Consider the following 23,250-nt stretch of genomic DNA (forward strand, 5'->3'; position numbering starts at 1 on the left):
CCACCACCATAACCAATGCTGCAAAACAAGTCCTTAAGCCACACTGCTTAAGAATGCTCAAAGACACACTGTCTTGAAAACATTCATATGTTCTACACGCCAACCTGTATTTTCTTGCTCTATTTTACCATTGCAGGCCAATTCAGTGTGCCATTATTGTGGTTTTTAAACTGGCAGACTTCCACTTGTCTGTTTTTGGCTTGTAAATCCCCTGTGCCCATGTTTTCATAGAAGGAGCACAGCAGTTCATAGGACTGAGCCTTGAATGCTTTGGATGTGCACCCACACAAGCTCCTTGTCATCTCAGACACAAACCTACTGATATACACAGCTCTCACACTGTTCTATTGCATCATTTCAGCCCTAACCAAGGAGTTAGTGGCACAACGTTTGCTTATCTGTGCTTTCTCACAAAACATTTCCACTGCTCTTCCTCCTTCTGTATCCTTCATATACGAGTGGACAAATGTGGTCTTAAATAACTGTTTTCTCCTGCTTACCTCTTTTAAGCATACCCTAATTTAGGCATGTTTTCTTGGCTAATGCTTTTATTTATATCTGAGAAAAGAGCCTGCCAAACATTGCTTGTTCTTCGAATTCCTGATAAATATAATTCATTTCACCCAGTTAGAAACAACTCAGTGTTTCCTGGAATAGCCTTCAGTGTAAACATTCAAGCCTATGGCTAAATAAATATTATATGGGACTGGACAAACTGCAAGCTCCATAAATACGTAACATTTGAAATATTTCTTCAGTTCCTGGAAGTGGGCAAACACGGTAGCATTACACACCAGGCCTGTTTTTATCAGGCTTAAGATTGCAATGATTTCTGTTATACTTGCAGCCTAGAGGATGCTTAGATGTCAGCAAAAGCCACTGTTATTTAGCCAGGCACGCAGATACATCTAAAGAGTGATAACTAGTCTGTCTAACGGTGCAGGCAAGCAAGAATCCCACTGAATAATTTGGCTTTCATTGACTGGAGTCACACTGCCTTCCAGAGTCCAAAACCTACTTGCCAGTTTTAGTAGAGGTTTGACAGCATGCCACGTATATGATCTAAACAAACATAACTGCAATTACATAAACCTATATGGCCATGAATACAGATGGCATTTTCCACCTCCAATTCTCTTTGAGCTTATGGAAGTTTGTCACATGTCAATATTTATTTATAGATTGCATAAATCCACGAAGCAGCCTTTTTCAATATTTTTCTAACAAGGCCTCTTACTACAAAATGCTCTGTTTGAATGCATATGACAATTACTTTAATTGGGAAAGCCATTGAAGTGAATCGTATAGTAGGGAAGCTTTAATGAATGCAATACATTTTGTTTAGTTGTTCCTCTTTTGCGCCTAATTTAGGAATTCAGCCATATAATTGATGTGGCTATCACCACATTTGTGTAGCATGGAACCTATATGAACACAATCTTCATCAGACAAGAGAACTCTTTGAAACCCATCCTTCCTGCAGCCAGGCAAAACAAGAAAACAAGAAAGGAAGAGCACAGCCAACTCATCCACTAAACTTCCACAGTTTGGATCACAGCTTAAAATTCAGCAGGATAAATTAGCAAAGAGCAAGACCCCAGCTGCTTAGGTAGAATATTCCTTTCATCTGCTAGTAAGGAGTGCTTGTCTGTGTAGTTCAAATGTAAAAAAAAATTCTCTTTCGCTGCTCATGAATATAAATGACCATTAAAAATACTTGCTTTGCTTGGAAAATAAAGCCCTCTGGAGAAACAAACTCTGCTACGTTTGAAGCAACAAAATGCTACTCAATCGCTACATCTGTTGAAGGATTACAGTCTTGGACAATGCTGTCTGTAGCAAAACAATGAGTGAAAAAGTCCCTTAAAACCACGCAGTGCATCTTTCAGCTGTGCCGTTTCAGATCTAAGAAAAGAAACCATTCTAAATTAAGTACCCAGTAATAAAAGCTGCAGTAAATCCACCTTTCAGGCATCGTATGAGTGTTAGCCTTGAAACGTGAAATGGAATGAAATGTATTTATTTCACTGGAACGAAGACTATCTTTCCTTGTAAGTGCAGCTGTAATGGAACAATTGAAGAGCAGTTAGTTCCACAGTATGGGGCCTCCTAGATGTGGAACTCTAGCCTTAAGCATGTTCAGCCAGCCTGCACACCTCTAAGTGTTTTATAATGAACAATAAAGCAGTCTGTGTTGGGAAAAGTTGTTGAGCTGACTAAGCAGAAAGGCAGACATTTCAAGCTAGGAAAGAATGATCTCTGCAATTGGGCTTGTAAGTGTGAAGGAGAGTATGCACAGAGGCTTTCATCACGTAGGCTTACCTGGAACTGCTCCTTCCCTCTGCTGGTGGGTCCTTTCACTTTGGTCCTTTCACTCTTCTCTGCAGAGGAGAAGGAATAAAGAGCAGAAGATCAAACAGCTCTCTCATCAGTGTACTTGTGACTGATGAGTTGGAAATGAAATTCTCTTTTAGGCAAACGTCCATTTTGCCTTATTAATTTGAACAAGGATTTTAAAGACAAAGCCCATCAAGCATTAGATAAGCATTTTAAGTTAATGGACCATGTAGTCCTATTTTCCCAGAAACTCAAGAATCTTCCTATTATGCCCTATTTTCACAGCAACATCAATTATTAATATGTATACTTTTGCTGACAGAGGACCACACTAAAAATGTGAGTTTCGTTATCCAGTTCTGGGTCATTAACTGTGAAAAGCTTGTAAATATAATGGTTTATTCACATGGGAAGCCTTCATTAAGATGCATTATTCTACAACTGATGTGGCAGCACTGCATTATCAAGTTCACTGTCTCCATCTAATATTTGTAATTTGTTTCTAAATGAGTCGCTGTTTGCAGGGCAAGTTAACAAATTTGAATTTCACATGGCCAAAGAAATTTCTTAAAGATGGGAAAATACTTCTTCCCCCAAGGAAAAGCTATTTATTAGTGTCTTACTATAGAATGCCTCCCTTTGATTCAGAAGCAGAAACATTAGAGGCGCTGAGAGAAGCGATGTTAGAAATAAATTGCCTTTTGTCTTCCTTAACGTTCACATTAAGTAGAGCTGCAAAGTTGCTCTCATCAAATTGTCTCATTACAACACTTCAGAATTCCAGATCAAGTATATGGGTGCATGGAGAGTGGGTCTGCAATGCTGCAAGGCACAGGTCAGAGACTGGTCAGCAGGAAAACACTCCTGATGGAGCTGTGTGGAGCCGTCCTTTTGCACTGACCACCTGTCTTGGCACAGCTTCTGCCCTTTCAGTACCTATTTCTTCCATTATTGGATGGACCAATGTTTTCCAGATATACTTCCTTCTGAAGTCTGCTCCTTGATGAGAGAACACAGTGCCCACCTTTTGCAGTTGCCTCCTTGCAACTGGGCAGCAGTTTAGGGTGACGTATACTTTTGTGATCAGCACAAGAACTGTGGTCAAAAGAAAGCAAGCTTAGCACATTTTCTTTCTTTAACTGCAAAGCAAGAAAATGGAAACCGTGTTTCCTCATACATAGGCTCCAGGATGGGCTTGGTTTTCTTTCCTTGGTTTGAGTCTATCTGACAAAAGAAACAAAGCTTTTCTATGAAAACGCGCTGCAAATGCACAACAGATGGCAGAGAACTGACAGCTAAAACAATGGTACAATTACATCATTTTAAAACTGATATCATCTGGACATCTTGTTATATCTCTTCAGTCGCTCCTGCAGCTGGAGTCTCTATTTTTAGGTGATATCATTCAATTCACTCCCATTTTATCTATTTCACCTTCTGGTTAGAATGTAGGTAATAGTCTAAAGCTGATTCAGTTTCTTGGTCTTCCACACCCTGATGTAATCTTGGATGAGTTCTTACAGGTCAAGGAAGCAGTTTTTAAGACATCACCAATTTTACTTCCTAGGCCACGCGTATGTAAGTTCTTTTGATGTTTCCTCACGTGTCAACGCCTTTCTCCTCCTGTTACTAAATGAAAATAATTCTTTTCCTGTCCCTGTTTTCTGTCAGTTCTTCAGTCTGTTTTCATACCCCACCAGCTGGAGTTTGCTTGGGAAGATCCGGAGAGACACCAAGTTTGTTGGCATAACTCATTGATTTCAAAGTAACTGAAGGAAGAGTCAGGCCAGTTGCATGTTCACCTGTAAAACTGCCCTTAAAATCAGATAGCTGTGGCATGATTTCCTCACAGCTGTTCAGTGCTTTCCTCCTCCTCCCCTAGAAAGGAAACCAGCTCTTGGTTCTTTACATGTGCAGGCCTCCCATTCTCCACTCGTAAGCACAGTGCACTGCATGTGTTCTCCATTACACCGCCATGAATCCTTCAGGACTCATTTGTCATGACCAGATCTGCTCTTCTTTCCATGCTCTCCCTCACCCATCTGACTCAGTGTGTGCTATTTCCAGAGCTTTGCACCAAGGGAGGACCCCCATTGGTCAACTGGATGTCCGTCCTTCAAAGGGTGCCGCCTGTTATGAACATCTCTCTCTATCATTACTCACAACAGCTTGCCTGCCAGAACTGATTCCCACTCAGATCAAGTGTCTTTTTGTACCTGCCATCTCTCTCTATCTTGCTGGCTCCTTTCCATAGCCTCCTCCCCATGAACCCAGCTTAGATAAATTCCACTCTCCCAGTAATGGAAGCAATCAAGCAGCAGCACATTTCACATCAGCAGCAGCCTTTTTGTCCATGTAAATAAGTGAGCAGTGAGCATACCCTAATTTAGAAAATACTAACAACAGGGAAGGAATAGGACTGGAAGAAAGAACGGTTGAATGAGAATGAGGCCATATCAACCCTCCTGTTCTTTAATGAGTTATTGAAGATGGTTAGCCGGACTCTCATTGATAGAAGTGGTTTAGTTTGCCTTATAATAGCAAAACAAAACAAGGAAAAGAAAAAGATGAAGGGCAAATACAACAGAGCATCTCTTCATAAGCCGTTCTGGAAAGGTAGAGGCCTTGCATGGATTCTGGAGTCTAGAGCATGTGCTGTAGCTCTGTTGCCATCAGCATCTGAGTCAGCTGGTTTAGAGTTAGCTGGACTGTGTCCACATCAGCTTCGTGACTTTGGACTCAAGCGTAGGTGTGGTCTGTATTAGTTTACTGGGAGATAAGAATCCCCTGCTTCTGGTCTTGCTCACACAGGCATGTTCTTGCCAATTTAAATAGTTCTTACCTCATCAGACATTGGCACTGATGAAAGACACGTGGGCAGCAAACTTGCAGTGACGAGCAGCTAGCCATCAAAAGCTCCCTCTGGGCTGACTGGAGAGCAGCTGAGAAGCTGAGTGAAGAAGAGGCTCAGAGGTGGATGAAAACGGATGCTCTCCTGTCTGTGCTGCTGCACGACTTTCCTGCTCAGCACATTGTTCCATGTGTTGCCCACACCGCTTCCCTTGCGATGGCTCTGGCTCTCAGCTGCCTCCTTGGTTGACTGATTCACCTCATTATAATGAGAGAGAATTAACCTGGGGGAGAGAAGAGATAAAGGAGATTATTTCCTATTTCTTAGAGAGCTGGTCTGGTTCACTGCAAGGTCAGCGGAGTGCCAGAGCCCAAAAAGGAGAAGGCAAGGGCCACACAGCCAGCAGACAGGGTGGAAGGGGAACTGGCCCTTTTCAGGGCCAATCAGCTGTTCAAGCAATGAACCATCTCATGAAAATTCACCCTTAAGAGGTCACATAACTCATGCAGAGAAGCCCATCTTTCTCTACCACCTGCAAGTCAGCCTAAAGCTGAGGATACCCTTGTGCCTCTTGCACTGAGTTGCCTCAGCCTGATCACTGGTTCTGTTTCTTCCAGCTTCCCAAAGGAGATAGGACAGGATGGGATCACCGAGCACACCTCCAGCATTCATCACAGCTACCTGTGCTCATGGAGATACTGAGTCCCTTTCTTCCATTCCCAGATTTCTTTCCCTTATCCACGTTCTTCTCACACGTCTTCAGCAGGAAATGCTGGAAAACATACTTCTAAATAAGCAGCCTTTCCCTCCACTTTCCCCAGCGAGCAGCTAGTTAGAAAAAAACAGCAGGTTGTCTGAGCCTAACACAGTGTCTGTTCAGACTGTGCCATAGCAGTGTAGAAAGACATGGAATAGCTGTGTTGGCTTTAGCTGGCTCGTCTCTTCATTAGCAGCTTTGGGACCTCTGGGCCATAGCACTCTGCTGGGAATGCACAGTTCCTTAAGCATTACACCAGTGAAGCTAAAAGTTGAGCGTGGAACTATGGAAGGGAAGCGAATCTTGCTTCTAAATTATAACCTGGAAAGCAAGCCCTATGGGTCTGCTTTGCTAGAGCTGGCTGTTCAGAAGTTCATTTAACGTTGCAAGTAAAATACAAATCAGTAGTGCTCACAGTAGCTGTGCTGTCCTTTCAAAGAGTTGCTGTTGAAAGGGAAGAATTGGAAACACTTGATGGCTATAGAAAGTGACAAATGAGTGAAGATAACATCTCAGGGTGAGAGGCAAACATCTTCGGGTCATATATTCAGACAGAGAGCAAGTGCAGCTGCCGTTCTGAAGCATGCTGCTCTTCTTGTTTCCGTCTGAATATTTTCTCAGTGATGGCCTTGACCAATTCCTTTTCCACACACTGCAGATGCAGGGAAGGCAGTAAATTGCTTTCCTGAACGGGGCCTCTAACGCTTTCTTTGGACGGTGTGCAAACCCGCTGTATACTTTCTGAAACCAAATTTGCTTGGCACTCGTTAGTGATTTTTGGAAGCTGGTTGAAGCATGGAAAAACACCGAATAACCGATCTTAATTGTAAGCTGGCCAAACCTTTGATAGAAGCTTTCTTGTATTTGCGGGAGTCCTCTGGAATTAGGACTTGCAGCACAGTAGAAAACACATTTCCAGAGTCAGAGTGAGGAGAAAGTGTTACTGAGTCAGTCTGAGATCTGTTGAGTTAAAGACACACTCTGAAGGTGGGAAGCCAGGACAGAAATGCAGACGTGGGCTTTTGTTCACATCTGCTGCCACCTATACGTGAGCCACAGCCTTTGAAGAGGACAAAACACAGCATCACAAGAACAGCTTATCACATTTTCTCCTCTTTCCCATTCTTCAGTTTGGCACACACACTGTCTTAAAACATCAGTCCGTCCCGGGTAAGTGGGAATTATTTTGTTCTGGAATTACTGAAAAACTCAAAGCTAATTTACGTTGTTAAAAAAATATCCACTTTTCTTTACCTTCCAAGGTGAGAATGGCTCATAAAACACTGGGAACACATTAACTTTATCAACCATTGCAAACTGAAAAATGCAAAGTTTTGGGCCACCCACACAGATGGTATTTTTCATGCTTCTGTATTTGCATACCAGAGAGACTTTCATTTTTATCTCTCTTCAAGCACACATGTAAAATCAATCACGGAGCAGAAATTGTTATAGTAAGGCTGGTTTAGAAGTCCTTCTTGCCAAGGTTATCAAATCATGGGAAACTTGGGGAGCCATGATTTTTATTGCAGCATTTGGGAGGCTGTTTATTCTTTTTGTGTTGTTTGTTTGTTCCTCAAAGGAAGTTGATTTCCTAAAGGAATATTATCAGCTGCAACAAAATACCAGGAAACCGATGACCAAGCATATGAAACTTTAAGTGAACAAATTAAAAACAATACTGGCTAATTAAAAAGTACCACTGGGAAGTCCAAACATTTGAGAACTCAATTAAAAACCTCTGGCACCCTTCTGACACGGATAAAGCTGGCATTTGCAGAACAGCAGCTTTCTCACCTGTCTCATTGAGATACCGGGATCCCACAGCTGAAAGGGTTGTTTTTGTACATTGCAACGTTGTTAATTAATGCTGAAACACTAACAATAGGCCATTGTGTGCATCCAGGCACTTCTTATGAGAGCAGGGCTTTTTCCTGCCTTCCCGTAAATGAATTCAGTCCTAAGCTCAGAATCACTGTCAACCTGGCATTCTGGTGTGTATTAAGTTTCTTCTCACCGCACCTTTTCTTTTCTCCTCTCGTTTTCAGAGCTTCCCTCCTCACTTGAGGGCCCTTCACAGTACCCCACAGATGCACACCAAGCAAGAAGATGCCCTGCAAGGTGAGGTCCAGGGGAGACACGAGGAGGAATTCATCAAGGGCCAGCTGCGAGAAACAGAGGGGCTCGACATCAGGGAAACCCTCCAGGATCAGATTGGCCAGTGCTTCATCGAGTGTCGGTGAGCAGAGATAAACACTCACCCCTCAAGGAGACCATTTGCTCCAGGGAGCATGGTTGTAGCATTCTTACAGGCTGCACAAATCCATTTTACAGCAGTGATCTTTGTTCTGCTGCAAGCAGCGCCTGCAGAACTGAGATCCTGAGCAGCAGGGCTCGTAGGTGGGGAAACCAGACCAGTGTGCAACTGCTCATACAGTCTAGCTTCGTAATTATATGAAGCACGTATACAGTTCAGGCACACTGGCTTTTTACATGTCTGAATGCATAAGGTTTCACTGATAATGCAGTCTGCCATGACACAAATACAATTCTTTGTATAGCAAATCACGTATGCTGCAGCCCAGGTGCCTGCTGTCAGCATTATCAAGCATCCTGTGCCAACCTGAAGGGCCTTTGTAATTGAGGCATGACCTCAAAGACGCTCCCCCAAACGAAGCTTGATTTAGCAGTGCTGCTGATCTCAGTGAAACTTCATGTCTCAGCAGAGCTAAGCACATACTTACACCTTTCTACACCGAGTGCTGACACCTACGGTTTCTCAGGAAGTTTACTTTAGCTGAAGTTGGAGATGGGCAGCTTTAATAGGGCAGTACTGTAAGGCCTTGTGCTAAGGAATATAGACTGTTTTTACGATGCAAGTAATTTTCTCTAGGATTTATACCATCCAATGGGTCACTATGTATGTGCAAATTGAGAAGCAGGGCCCCAAAGTTCAAGGATAAACCTCTTTAAAGACAGTTAAAAGATATTAAAAGTAAAATCCTCCCTATTAAGACAGTAACAGCAAACGATGCCAGAGAGCCTAACCAATCCAGACAGTCATTTGGAGAAAGCTGAAGCAAATGCTAGATGGAGGGAGGCAGTGAGGAATGACTGAAAGAGCTGTTCATCAAAAATAGGTGTACCTGTGGAATACTCCCAAGATGTAAGATGGACTTTGCATGCTGATCCTTCTTATTCAGTAAGTCTTACAGGCAAAATGGGACCCTGTTGTTAAATTTATATCCCAGATGCACCCAGGGGCTCAACTTCAGATGAGGCTTCAAGACTGTAGGAAGACATAGTCAGTATCCCAGCATATAAATACATGATTAAAGGAGTTCTTTAACTACCCTGTAGGTTGTCTGGTCTGATCTAGTCAGGTTCAGTAGTCCTGAATCTCATCTAGACTTGAAAATTAACAAAGATTAAAGCTGGTGTTTAAATATAAGCACCACATTAACTGCTCTTGGATAGCTTTATGGGTATGCTTTTCCAGAGCAAGTGATCCTATTAAATGGGATTAAGATACACAGGCATGCAGAGTTAATCAGTGACAGTGCTGCTTGTACACAAGCCTTTAGACAGGCAAGTTGTTCTACTGCAACTGGGCAAGGCTGAGAAAACAACTCCCCTTCAGTCCTGCATTACGACCACGGTCAGAACTGCTCCTCCACCCACCCAAAGCAATCTGCTTGTAAAAATTAACCCAAATCAGATCATTTTAATGGAGCAGAGTTGAAGAGAAGCTGTGTATCCAATTATGGCAATTATGCGGTGTGCTCACATGTGGGGTCATCTCTGAAGGCACAGGGAGGGTGACAGACCTGTGGCAGTCAGCATGGCATGTTTGATCATAATCCCTGTTACTCTGCTTTTAAATGAGCTGTCCCTCATCTTCTCTAAAAATCAGTAAGGCATTTTTCAGCCAAGACTAGACAGATCTCACTGATAAAATCCACTCTGATGACTTAACAACATGGCAGATAGTATCCTGCCCCTATTGAAGCCAGTGGGAGAGCTGCCATCAGCTTCAGCAAAGGCTGGACCTCGCCCAATATTTCAGTTCATTTGAATCTGGCTGAGTGATGAGGTCTCCCTGGCACAGAGAGAAGTCAGAGAACTGCCTGCTATGAAGCTCCTCTTCATGGGAGGCCTCCATTTAGGTGATCAAAATAGTTTTCCCAGCAGACACGTTTGCTTGCATCCAAAATAGGTAAAAGATCAGCACATGGGAAGCACGTGTGTCACACACAGCCAAGCTTTCAGCATGGTGAATGCCAGAGACACTGCAGAACTAGCAGGACTGGCTGTGACTTGCTCCTGCCTGGCCCAGTGAATGGCAGAACAGATCTGAAGTGTCAAGGTTTACATTAATTATTACCTGCCAGGATGTATTTTGGCTCTCCATTAAGCTAGTGTACAAGATGAACATCTAAATGTAGCTTATAAATTATTCTTTAATGAGGCTTTTTGACAGAGCTTAACATTTTCCATAGTCTATTAAATAAACAGATAGCTAAAAGGGAACAAAGATTCTTTTGAGTGAATTTTGCTGTAGGTGCTAGAAAAATAAACCCAAACTCCCATATTTTATCCTTCAAGAGGAAAAGGATGTGATGGGAAATACAATTAGCAGGTGTTGTCTTTCAGCACAACTGCTATCAAGTTACAAAAGCAACGAGCACATATAAAGTTTCTCCTCTTGTAAGGATGACTGCTATAAATATTTACCACTTGCTTTGCACCAGGGAAAAGGAGCAGAGTCGGCCATTTCACAACCCAAGACGGAGTGCAAATACTCCAAAAATTAATAGTTGCTGTGATTAGACACCTCTGAGCCTGGATTTTAATCAAAGGACTCCCACAGACTCTACTCGTTATATTAATAACAGGGGGTTATATTAAAAATACAGCAATTGCATAGCTGGGGCTTTAGTTTCAATTTCCTGCAGTATTGCAGACCAGAAACATTTCTCTCTAATTTCACATTCAGGGTGTTGCACTGCATATGCAAAACCTGTCCTCACTGTCTTCTCCACTGCATCTAACCACAGTCCCCAGGTAACAAATCTTTCTTGGATTCATCTCTATATTAAAAACAGGGGGCGGAGGGAAGAGCACAGAAGGATCCCCTGATTACATGGAAAAAAAATGCCGTAGCGTCTTTCTCCAAGAAAAGCCTTTGACAGAAATCAATATGAAGGATCAGAAATCAAGATGAGGTTTTTATTACCAGAGATAGCCTCGAGAATCACAGGGGAGAGCCCAACACGCAGGCTTTGCTGTAATGCATCTTATGCCCTCTAGCTGTAACAAATTACGTCGTGAATTTCTTGCGGGATTTATGTGCCCCTGCTCGGGGCTCTGGGGAGCATTTCATCAGTGGCATCACTGACCTAATAACAGGGGATCTGAGTAATAGCAACTTTTATGTACGTGGCGTGTTATTCCCACAGATCTGGGGATTGGTTTTCTAGAGGAAGGAGGAGGCGAGGGGTAAATGCGCTTTCTTAATAGGTTTACACTTTACTGATTAGCTTTGAATGATCTTCTTGCTCTGCCTGCTGACTCGAGCACTGTCAGCAAAGGAATTGGCCGGGCTTCACGGTGACTGAATGAGACTCCGTCTGAAGCAGGGGGTTCCTGTGCTTTATTTATTCATTTTGAACATTCCTGACAGCCAGCCCGGCCCTTTGATGCGGAGGAAAGGAGAAAGAAATAGGAAGCGATCGTGTTATATTTCCCTTTTTCACAAGGCTGTTTTGTTGAGCTGAATGTGCTGCCAGCGGGTCCGTTCACGGGACTCCCCGGGCAGCAGGGGTGAGCAATGGGGAGACAGGAGGAAGATGAATGGAGAGAAAGGTTTTGCTCTGAAACCCCGCATAATGGGGAAAGTATTTGTGTCAGGACCTGCTCGTATCGCATTTCACACCCTGCACGCGCTGCTCCTCGTGAAGTCAATCCTGACGTGTGTGAAAGTTGCCTGGCAATTCATCAGTGCTGAGGTCCTGCCAACAGGACAGAGACAGATCACACCTCGGCTGTGCCAAGCACTGGCCTCACCGCCACGCTCCCTCAGCTCTGGGTTGCAGGAGCTGACGTTGCATCCATCAGTCCTATCTGCCTTATGGTACGTGCATGGCCTTGGCCTGCTAGCAGTGCTTTCCAAGTAACCAAGGAGTACGGAACGCAGTCCCAACACAATATGGCAGCAGTTCACAAGCAGCTGTATTGGAAAATTGCTTCACATAACTAGGTTTTGTGTAATGAGCCACAACAGCAGACAGTTCTTTCAAAGAGCAAGCTCCAGTCTGGAAATCCTTGGAACACAACCAAGCAGAGATATCACCAGACCCTTAATCACAGTCTTCTGCCATTATTATGCCCTGCTACTCTTGGAAATGCATTTCCTCCTTCTCTGCAACCTATGCAAAGGCATTTCTCCCGCGGAAACCTACCACAGAATCATGAAGGTTGGACAAAATCTCCAAGATCACCCAATCTAGTTGTCCACCTACCAAAGTTGGACAAGACCTCCAAGATCACCCAGCCCAACTGTCTACCTAACATGGATGTTTCCCCACTAAACTGCACCGAAAGCCTGCCCAAAGTGAGTTCTTTAGAGAATGTCAGGAAACATGCTGAAGCTGCTTTTGAATCACTCGCCATCTAGCATGCATTGTCTCCTCTCAGCTCTCTCCTTTTGCTCAGAGAGTGAAGACAAGCTCTGAACTGTGAAGATGAATTTCTGAAAAAGAATGGCAGGGGCTTGGCTGCTCCCTTCTGTTCCTATGCTTTGTCTACCTGCAGAACTACAGAGATATCAGTGCTACAGTAAGCGGGCCCATTTGCTAAATTTTGGCTTATTACTAAAACTTCTAAGTAGTTCTTACGTCAGGCCTGCTGCAAACAAGAGAAGTCTCAGGAAAAGCCAAAAAAATGCCCCCCCTCAAAAAAAAAAAAGCAGCCAAAATCTCTCCTGCAGGAAGGTGATATTTTTGTTGTCTATACATCAACTAATACAGAATTTCAATTCAATACAAATTTACAGCATATTTCACGTTGGGACAAGACCTATCGTTAACAAATCCTTCAAGCAAGAGATAGAAGAGACACCTGTTTTTTCCATCAGTAACATCTGTTTTCTGACAGAAGTAACAACTTCAGATTTTGCAAAGGCAGTAATCTCTGCTCTGTAATAATTAGTGCCAGTACAAAGTGCTCTCTTCTGCACTGCCAAAAGGCCATTCTTCAGCAACAGCTTGAATACAACATCAATCTTTTCGGCCATGGTTGAGCCTGCACTCAGATTGCTTGGCTGTTCTTTGCGTAGACAGCCAAAGCAACCTTCATGATCCAACAGGAGCAAGGCAGCCACGACAGCACATCGCTCAGGCAGCTGAACCTGTCCACCCCACATAAATAATGTGGCAGCTCATCCTTGCTGAGCTCCTTGTTGCAAGCAGCCATCCTGCTATCCAAATCTGAGTGCGTATCTGTGAGAACTAAACTCCTGCCTTTGGGCTCCGGGGTGAGGCAACCTCTAGGAGTGATTAATTAACATAATTAGGAGCTGTAAACATTAATGGGTAACGTTCAAGCCTTCTCTGACATGTTCTTAAAGCTTCCACTGTGTTGTTGTCTATTGACTAATTTTGGCACACATCACCAGGGCTGGAGGGGAATGGAATGCAAATGCATCACTGGCTTACCGGAGGAGTACCAGAACAAATAACCCACCAGGTTTCTTTGCACAGAGGGAAAATAAGTTATCATAAACAAGAGGATTGTTTGTGCACGAGGGGGAGAGCAGAGAGTGCGTGCTAAGGATTAAATAGCAGAGGAACAGGATGTCGACAAGGCCAGCGCAGCCCACGGTTCTGCAACCTGTGTTCCCTTTGAGTGGAATCAACTATCCAGATCTGATAGCCATTAATAAAAACAACCCTTGTTCCTTCTCGCTTGTGAGAACTCTGCTTTTAAAAGTGTGATCCCCTCTAATTCCAAAGGAGGGGAGGCAACTGATTAAGTCCATCTGCAGTGAATCTACTTTATTGGATGCCCGTGGATTTACAGGAGGCATGGGACACCTCTGGGAGCTTCTGTGCAGTGGCAGCAGTTGCCTACTTTGGTGCAAGCAAACAATTTATGAGTGCACTGACATTAATGGAGGCGGCTTGATGGCTTTTGGGGGGAACAGGCGGAAGCCCCTGTGTCCATATATTTCTCATACTTGGTGAAACACAGATAAATCTTGGCGGCGGGTATCTGAAACAGTCAGACCAGTTGAACCCCAATGTCAGGCCTCCAGAGAGGCCTCGATAGCATTGCTAGCTCTGCTTTCTAAATCATCACAAACTCTGAAATACGTCGCCTTCCCTTTCTCGTAAGGCTCCTTGAATTTACACTTAAATTTATAATGGTTACCAGATCTACACAGTGATTAAAAACATATGCAAAGGACTCTGCTGCTGTGCCTTAATGCCTCATTTTGTTCAGCAAACTATCAAAAGTTTGCAATGATCAAGGAAGAAAAATAAGATTCTTAAAGCATCTCAGGTACAAGTCAAGTTTCCCAGTCCCAGCATAACAAATCATCCTCATGCTTGTGATTTACTCACCAATGCTGCCCATAAACATATCTGCACCAGCTCTCCAAACTCTGCTATTCCCTTCCAGATAGACATTCAGATATCTTAAATCACTACATTGTTAACAACCTTCTCTGGACAACCTCTCCTTGGACTGACAGTTTGCTGACTGACTTCTTGTTACCGAATATGCAGTCAGATCCCAATATTGTTTAGCACTGCTTGGTCATTTTCTAAGCTTCCCGTTAGCTTCTAGAGAGGGGTCCATGTACTTAATGAGCAAGTTTGTCAGAATCAGAGCTGCTTAGAGGCTGTTACAGGCAGAGGTACATACTCTTCCACCACAAAGACTTGCTCTCCAACCAGTTCACCACCAGTGCAAGATCAGGGGCTTCTTGCAGGAGCATTCCAGGCTTCTAGCATCTGCAGACACATATTCATCTTCTCACTGTGGCATGATTTGCACTGCAAACCTGTTACCGTGCTTGCATATAAATTATTCATTAGTGGCATTAAACGTTCGTTCAGATTTAACAGTCACACATTACAGAGCCATAATGAGCAAGGTTCTTCTTCAGACCAATCTCTGCTCTTCCACTTTTCTCCTCAACTTGCTCGCTTCTCAAATACTTTGTCCAGACAGACTTAACCTTTTCCCCACTCCATTTCACAACCCCAGTTTCTGCCTTTTCAATTGTAAAACTCTAAATATTCAAGGAACCGTAGGCTACAAGCAAAATTGCCTAGAGCCTACTGGCCCAGCCTGTGGAGACAGAACAGCAGGATACGTAAAACAGGAACAGCTCAGATATATAGAACCATAGAGTCACAAAGGTTACAAAAGACCAGAGAGATCACATAGTCCAACCACTGACCCATCACCACCATGATCCAAAGGACCCACAGTAGTGACCCATCACTGTCACACTGCAGCTCTTTGTGCTGTGTCTTGGGATCAGAAGGATAGGTCCAGTTGCACATTTGTTTTGCACAGGCAAAATGATGTCTTCAACTTGTCTCCTTATTGGAAAAACCTGAATCAGTTGGACTGGCATTTTCAGAGCTACATATTGCAAGTTGAACCCTCAGCATCTAAACCGTCAGGTTTCGTTTGCTTTCTGCTTTTGGATTTGTAGCTTTGCAGAGTGAAAACTGACCATTATAGCAAGTTAAGGTTAGATTCACTTCCCTACCTTCCTTAAATGTCTGAAAGGGACTCACAAAGTCCACTGACCTTGAGTTTAAACCTCCTGTATTAGTATTAAAGCTCCTAAAAATATTCATTCCTTCCTATGCCTAAAAAGTCTGGAATCAGCTAAACTAAATAGCATTACTCTGAGCCGGTCCCACTTACAAAGCAAGAAAAAAACCTTGTAACTAATTAGTTCATTTTCCTAACGTAGTCATACCCATCTACAGTAATACTTAGGAATTAACAGCTTGGAAATGCTAAGTGATACCAACATCATGCGCAGCCCCCCCACCGATGTTCTCAAGGACGCTTCCCAAACAGTAGATTTATTTGTTGTCATAGATACTCGTGCAGACACAAACATCAGTAAGATTCAGGGCTCACGCTTGCCAGCAGTTTATGTCCATGTTTTAAAGGTTGGATTAGGCTTTTTCTGAGAAATCTGGCTTTTCCTGCGTATCAGTTCTCCCACACTGCTGTTTCTTTATTCCTTTCTCAAGCAGAGTCCCCACACAGCAGACTGGATTTCTGAAGGCAGGAACAGGCAAATGGGGTATTTGGCATTGATAGCTGGGGCCAGATTCCCACCTCAGAGCTGGTTTCTGATTCAGCAACCCAACTCATTACTCACTGTGGCTGCCCCAGAGGGGTCTGCTCTACCACCTGACCTGTTCTTGGTGTGACCAGCACAGTACTGAACCATGAGAAAGGAGAAAGGGAGTGAATCCCAGCAGGAAGAGGAAAGGATCCAGCCCAGCAAATTTTTCACTTCACTAGTGGAGAGAGGTATCTTCTCCAGCAAGTTAATGCAGTGCAGGTGAAGGAACCAATTTTCCCACTTCTTCCCTTTCCAGCAGCAGAGTGAAGATGTGCTGGGATACAGGAACAAGGAACAGGCAAAGAAAAAAGAATCAGGAGTCCCACTGGTGCCTGATGGAAGGGCAGACAGGTACTGGGGAGTCAGTGTCTGGCAGAGGAGAGGTGTTTAGAAGATATTCTGGGAAAAGAAAGACTAAGGAAGAGCTCAGAAGTCAGGAGAATAAAAACGAACAGGAAGCACAGAGCAGTGGTTCCCAAACTTGCTCCACAGAAAGATCTCTTTGGAAAAGCAAGCAAAGGAGGTAGAAAAGACATTTTCAGCCTTAGCTCTGTAGAATGCAAAGAAGAAAGGAGGCAAGTGGGGAAAAAAGAAATGTGGCGTGGACTGTAACAAGAAGCAGAGCAAAAAGGGAGCAGAAACAGTCACAAGGAGCTAGAGAAGCAGAATCAGAAAAGGAGGGATGAAAGAGGCATATAACTGGGGGGAAAAAAGCCCATAAGGTACCAATCTGAAAAACAGGTACAGCCAGAACCAAAGACTGATGGAAAATATGAAGCATGTCCAATGCAGAGACAAAAAAGCAGTCTCCAAACGTCAGTAAGGGAGCTCAGGTGGGTACATTAAAAAAAAAAAAAGGCAGGATTGTCTCCAGCCAGGAAGTCTGATTTTGAGTATGGAGAGGATGAAGGCATGCGAGTTATGGTTGGGAATGGGGCTGTGAATGACAGCCTGTTATTCTTTCTCACAGGATGAGAGGGATATATTTAGTTCTGAAAGGCGGTTGTTTCGCCCTTTTCACTGACAGCAGCTTTTTGGGAGTTTACATACTGAGGCCGATAGCGGCAGAATGTCTGATGGAACATAAGGCTGAATGTGGCCAACGTGCTTTCAATATGCCAGCATGTTTATTTAACGAGCTGCTGACAAGTTACTTAAGTGCTGAATTTTAAATGAATCCCTCACACAGGGGATTTGCATCATCCAGCATAGAGGATCCAGGCTTCCACTGGAAATCAGTGTAACATCTACTGCACTTCTGAGATCTCTTCCATTCCGCTCTCATCTCTCCCTCACCTGTAGCTTGGCCTCATCTCTTTCTCAAACCAAATATCAAAGGACCCAATTACACTCAAACTTGGCTTCCACGGGGGTGGAGAGCACAGCTTCAGTGAAAGCAGATTCTTAGGTGGTTCATAAAATATCTAGATGCATTTAGTTAAAATAAGATTATACCCTTCCATCTGGGGCAGAAGACAAATTCCAGCAGGGCTAAAACAGAAGAGGTGTACACAGCAGGAGATTGCATCCATCCACCTCCACATCCCTATAGCAAATGAGCTGTGGGTGACAGCTGCACTGACTGTGATCCCAGGATTGGTAGTATGCCCAGGGCAGGTGAGGCTCATTCATAGACTCCTAGAATGGCCTGGGTTGAAAAGGACCCCATGATCATCTCCTTCCAACCCCCTGCAGCCAACCAGGGTCACCAACCAGCAGCCCAGGCTGCCCAGAGCCACATCCAGCCTGGCCTGGAATGCCTGCAGGGATGGGGCATCCACAGCCTCCTTGGGCAACCTGTGCCAGTGCCTCACCACCCTCTGGGTGAAAAACTTCCTCCTAATATCCAACCTAAACCTCCCTGTCTCAATTCTTTCCCCTTCCCTCTGTACTCAGCTCTTAGATCTTTTCCAACCTTACTGATTCTATGTCTCTAGTCTGTGGTTCTATTCTAGCACCTCTGACTATTTCCCTTCAGAGCAGCAAGCAGCACATTTGCTACACAAGCATGTAGCAAACCCACAGCTTGTGCAAGCAGGCCAAGCGTGCAGGTAGACTCTTCCCCATGCAAAGTCAGCATGAAAGCTGGTCCATCCAAACCTATATTCCTTTGGAACCTCAACACTGAAAAGGTTTTGAGGTAGTATTTCTGTGGGCGGGATGAGAACTTGCCTGAAACCTGACTCTCACCCATTCCTTCCAGAATCAATATGTTTCAGTTTTACTGAACATTTCAGCGTAGGGGTGATTGGTCAGACCTCACCAAGCAGGTTGTTTTTATTATCCAGGTCAGGGTCCAGGGCTTTAAAGTCAGGCTGTGTTTCAGCCCGGAACATTTACAACAGAAAATCTAATTACTTACAGTCATTTTCTCCAAACACGCCCAGCTATTAGCATCACCAATTATGTTTTGTCTGCTGTGTCAGGCATCCTTAGGACTTAGGCAACTGCAGTATTAAGAGTCACCATCCTAGGCTGAGTGAGGGAGATTTTACAGTGCTTACAAGGGGTTTCCTTGCTCTTGTTAGGCTTGTACAAATTAATGATTTCAACACAGACCAATTTAGTGTGATACCTTAGAAATACAACATTGGTTCACTTGGGAAAGAAGTGTAGAATCATAGAAGAGCTTAATGCTTGCATAAAAGTGCGCTCAGTATTACACAAAAGGGTTCAGTGCTTACTGAGATATTTATATAACATCAGGAAACTGCATCACTCCTAAATAAAATCTGCTCTCATACTCCCCTCCGTCCTCTCAGAGTGCCTTACTGACGCACTAATCCTTAGGTGGCTTGGAAAGGAAATTTACTTTCTTGTTTCGTGCTGCCCATCTCACAAGGAGACTGGGTCTTTCCTGCAGATTTTTTTCTGGAAAGCATGTAATCCAGCAAGTAATTTTGAAGACATTGGTTTAAAGAGTGGCTGTAAGTTAAAGCTTGCAGTCTGTGTAGCTGCAGGAGTCCTCAAAGTATTCCAAGTCAAAATACAATTGCTCCAAGGGAGCAAATTCCAGAGCCGGAGCTCTGCCATCTTTCACGTTGAGTCCATGTGCTTCCCATCACTGGCTCAGCCCTGAGAGCTGCTGCAGACAGGGCAGTGCTGTGCCCAACGTATCATTTCACCTTCATCCTCTGCTGGGAAATTCTATATAACACAGGCTTTATTCTTTATGGATTGCAAGGTCTGCAGTTGTGGGAGGCCTGGGAACTCATGGGAGCCAAGGTGGGAGAAGCTGACTGTAGCCTCTCCCACATAATGCCTATATTTCTTTCCTGTCCTAAACTAATCTTTACATTCCTCCCCCTGGGGAGCTCTGCTTTCCTATAACAAAGGCCATTCCAAACAACTGATACTGTCTATAGGCCCATAAAGCAATGCAGTTTGATTTCCAGTATTAAAAAACAGAAAGAGAGAGAGAGAAGAAAAAAAACCCCTAGGGTTAATAAGTGAGTAAACAGTTTGGCCTTTAAGTCTCGATCCTTCTTTTCAAGTTGCACTTCCAACATCAATGTACATGATCTGCTGGTTGGAAACCCTGCCCAAGGCAGGAGGGTTGGAACTAGGTGGTCTTGGAGGTCCTTCCAATTCAAGCCATCCTATGATCTTATGTTTTTCCTTGTCTTTTTTCACCAGCTTCTGAATTGCCAAAGCAGAGGTTCTAAATTATTTTTGGTGCTATCAAGCCATTTAGTTATTAGCATTGACCACAAGCATTAGGGACCAGGAGGAGTGCTTGAGGTGGACAACAGTGTTAGCAGAAGTAAAACAGGCATCGTCATATTTGGTTGCTTTCTTAACTTGGGAATATGACTTGCCACATTTTCAGCTTCTCACTCCCCACTGAAGTACTTCCACATCAGAAGACTCATAAAGAAAGCACCATCTTAGCTATGAGCAGCCCCATTCACACATCACTACACTCTTGGTCTGAAACAAAGCAGCAAGCAGTAATGTGACATCAGACAGATGCTGATTGCACATTGCCTTTTATAAAGGCTTGAAGACAAGTCGTGGCTACACAGCAGGTCAGCAGCACAGTGATCCATGAACAGGATGGCTGCAGTGCAGGGGGGGAACAGGACAATGTGCACATGCAGATCATTTGAGTACAAGGAGGCAAAAATTACATCAGTGAAATCAGACTGAGTTGTATTTCTACAGCGGTGCCATGCACGTAAGGCAGACTCAGAAGAGGGAAATGAACCACTGAAACACACCAGGTACTACCTTCAGATTTACCCATCTTCCCCGTACTGCAAAATGATGCAATCAGTTATAAACCAGACAGAAATCACATGGTTTTAGACATGGCCTCAGGCAGCCTTGCTCATTTTAACCACTGACACACAAGGATAACTATTACTCTTACATGCTGTATTTCTTCAAGTGTTTAAAAACAGGGTAGATTCTCTGTTTTGAAGCTATTCATCCACAGTTTCCCAGGATGCAGACACTGTGCAGTGCATGCAGGGAGCTTGATGTGCCCCAGGTGTGTTGCATTTGTTATGCACGCATCCAACTATCCATCCAGCACATGGAGAACAGTCATCTCACAGTTTTTAGTCAGCTAATATCTCTAATTCCCTTTAAATACTTCAAGTGCCTTTCACAGTCAGGTGGTGGCAGAAGACATACAGCACACACAAAAGCATCACAAAGTCCATAGAGAGCCAACGCATCGCTCATACATGAGCAGCATTTTTGCAGCAGCTCAGCCTTCAACTAAGCATTACCTACAGCTTAAAGCACAGATTAGTGGTGGGCCACAGCAAAACAACTCAAAGTTGCCCAGTCTGCACCTTCATTCTTCTCCAAAAGGTGCATTTTGCTTCCCTGGCACCATGGCTTCTAGAAGCAAAAGTGATGGCTCAAATATTTCACCAGCAAATCCGATAAGACAAAACGTTCAGTGCACTCTGTTTCACTCCACTTCCCAAGTGATTTGGTGATGTTGGAGGGCAGGTTATTTCTTTTGGCTGCCCTTGCTACAAAATTGCATGCTTTACTTCCCTCTTTGCAGATTTCATATTGTGTTAATAAAGTACTGTTGACTCCCTCTGGCTGACTCTGCAGGAAAGCTATTCTTGCAAAGCTTCTAGTCTGAGTTAAAGTAATCTTGCTTAAAACCGGCCATAATTGTTTCAGTCTCTTAAGTTTAATACTAAGCACAGGAAATATTGCCAATTTGAGTCAGGATTTGACATTCTCTGAAGGCGGGATAAGCTGACCAAAGGTAAGGAATTCAGTAAATGCATGGGGAATTTGACCTGGCCTTTCTCTGAGTCAGCTTCTGTATTTTTGACCTCACTCTGGAAAGAGCAGGAAGATGTACAAAAATAAAACAGATGAGAGTTTAATGAGACTTTTGAGCTCTCCAGTGTACCCATTACTCCAGTGGCCAAGTTCCCCAAATGTGGTGCCAGGCCCTCAGGGACTTTTCTCCACGTAAGGATGCACAGTACAGTCCCATTACAGCATGGCTGACAGAACTGCATTCTTCAGAAGGCTGTAGGCTGTCATCAGGAAGGTGACAGTGGAAATAAGCCTAGAGACATCTACCTGTGGAAGGTGATGAACAGCCCTTCACCTAATGAGACAAACCACTGAGGAATCATAGCCTGCAACCTGGCTCCAGTAAATACTGGGTCACAGAAACGTCCAAAATAGAATGAGAAAGCAAAGAAAAGTGTAACCTTAAGAGACAAAACACATTGGACATCTGTGCCTGCAGGTCATTCCAACAGCTGTGATGCACCATACTCTGTTTCTAGAGTTATCAGTCAGATTGATCGAGTTTGTGTTTTGCTTTTAGATCTGCCTTGTATGTTCTTGGTATCTCAACACTAATAGATTGCTAATTCTTCCTTCTGTAGTTTTCAGAGAAGTAAAACCAGAGGAGTTCTGGTTCTCTAGGGCCTGTTACTGATAATCAAAATTTTACCCCAATTGGCATATAGTCAATTAGATGAATTCTTCACTAATAAGGCATCTACTGACAGGTCTGGTAGGGCCAACGGCAGTAGAAATACTGCAGACTAGACTACCACGTGACAAGCATTACATGCCCTGCTCCTCATTCAGAAACCATTCCCTCCAAGGGCAGTGATGAGATCCAGATCTCCCTGAGTCCTTCAGGAGATGCTTTCACTTCACACAGGCTCATAGCAATCCTGCCCAAGACTGTTTCTGTTTTGCCTTGCAGTCAAGTCAAGGAAAGTATGTTGAATCATAAGAATCTACTTTCCAGTCACTTTAATTTTATTTCCATTTCTGTGCCATGGTGGGTAAATTTAATATCCAACTTCTCTAGGCTTGCCTAAGCTTTCGGTATGGGTTGGATGTTATTACTAACTCTTGCAAGCAAGTTCATTTACTTAGGGCAGGGTCTGACTGACTCTCAGTCCTGAATTAATTCAGATCTGAGCTCCAAGAAAATTACTGGCAATCTTTTTGGGGGTGCAGGCAGGGGCAGGTGTTGATATTGCCAACTTTTTTAATCTGATTTTTTTTTTTTTTAAGATGTAAGCTGAATTATTGAAGGTGTTAAATAAGACTTTTTGTTTCCCCTTAGTAATAATCGCGCCCATGTTGCCTTTTATTCCCATTCAAAGACCCCAGCAGTACTCGCAGAGCTACCTTCCCATGTTTCTGATAAATTTCAAAGAGAAAACTCAAGCCAGGAATATTTGGTCAGAATTCTGAAGTAACCAATAGGTCAAAAAATCCTTTTATGGCAGGATAGACAGAAGTTGTGGCACAGAAAACTTACGATGAGGCCATCTGAACAGGAACAGAAATTCTCTTTTTTTCCTGGTCCACTAATTACCTAATGCTATCCTTAAAAGACCAGGAGGATTCTGGAAGATGTAAAATAACTTCTTGACAAAGAAGAGCCTATTTATTTCAATGTAAGAACTG

At 43.6% G+C, this 23,250-nt stretch overlaps 1 protein-coding gene and 1 long non-coding RNA gene across 3 annotated transcripts in view; one reads left to right on the forward strand and one right to left on the reverse strand.

Moving 5' to 3' along the window:
- Nucleotides 1–23,250, forward strand: part of IQCA1 (IQ motif containing with AAA domain 1) — an 85,142-nt gene that overhangs the window by 15,003 nt on the left and 46,889 nt on the right. Inside the window, exon 6 of the mRNA XM_052675893.1 lies at nt 7,994–8,184. Coding sequence (XP_052531853.1) covers nt 7,994–8,184 — 191 coding nt within the window. The remainder of the gene's footprint in view (nt 1–7,993; nt 8,185–23,250) is intronic.
- LOC128077159 (uncharacterized) overlaps nt 1–23,250 on the reverse strand; it is a 63,490-nt gene that overhangs the window by 3,237 nt on the left and 37,003 nt on the right. For both annotated transcript variants that reach the window (XR_008204861.1, XR_008204860.1), the window contains exons 2-4: nt 5,180–5,471; nt 3,362–3,432; nt 2,323–2,379 (exon numbers count right to left, since the gene is read on the reverse strand). This is a non-coding gene — a long non-coding RNA (uncharacterized LOC128077159). The remainder of the gene's footprint in view (nt 1–2,322; nt 2,380–3,361; nt 3,433–5,179; nt 5,472–23,250) is intronic.

The sequence above is a fragment of the Tympanuchus pallidicinctus genome, unplaced genomic scaffold (assembly GCF_026119805.1).
Source record: "Tympanuchus pallidicinctus isolate F22 unplaced genomic scaffold, pur_lepc_1.0 scaffold15, whole genome shotgun sequence".
Taxonomy (NCBI): domain Eukaryota; kingdom Metazoa; phylum Chordata; class Aves; order Galliformes; family Phasianidae; genus Tympanuchus; species Tympanuchus pallidicinctus.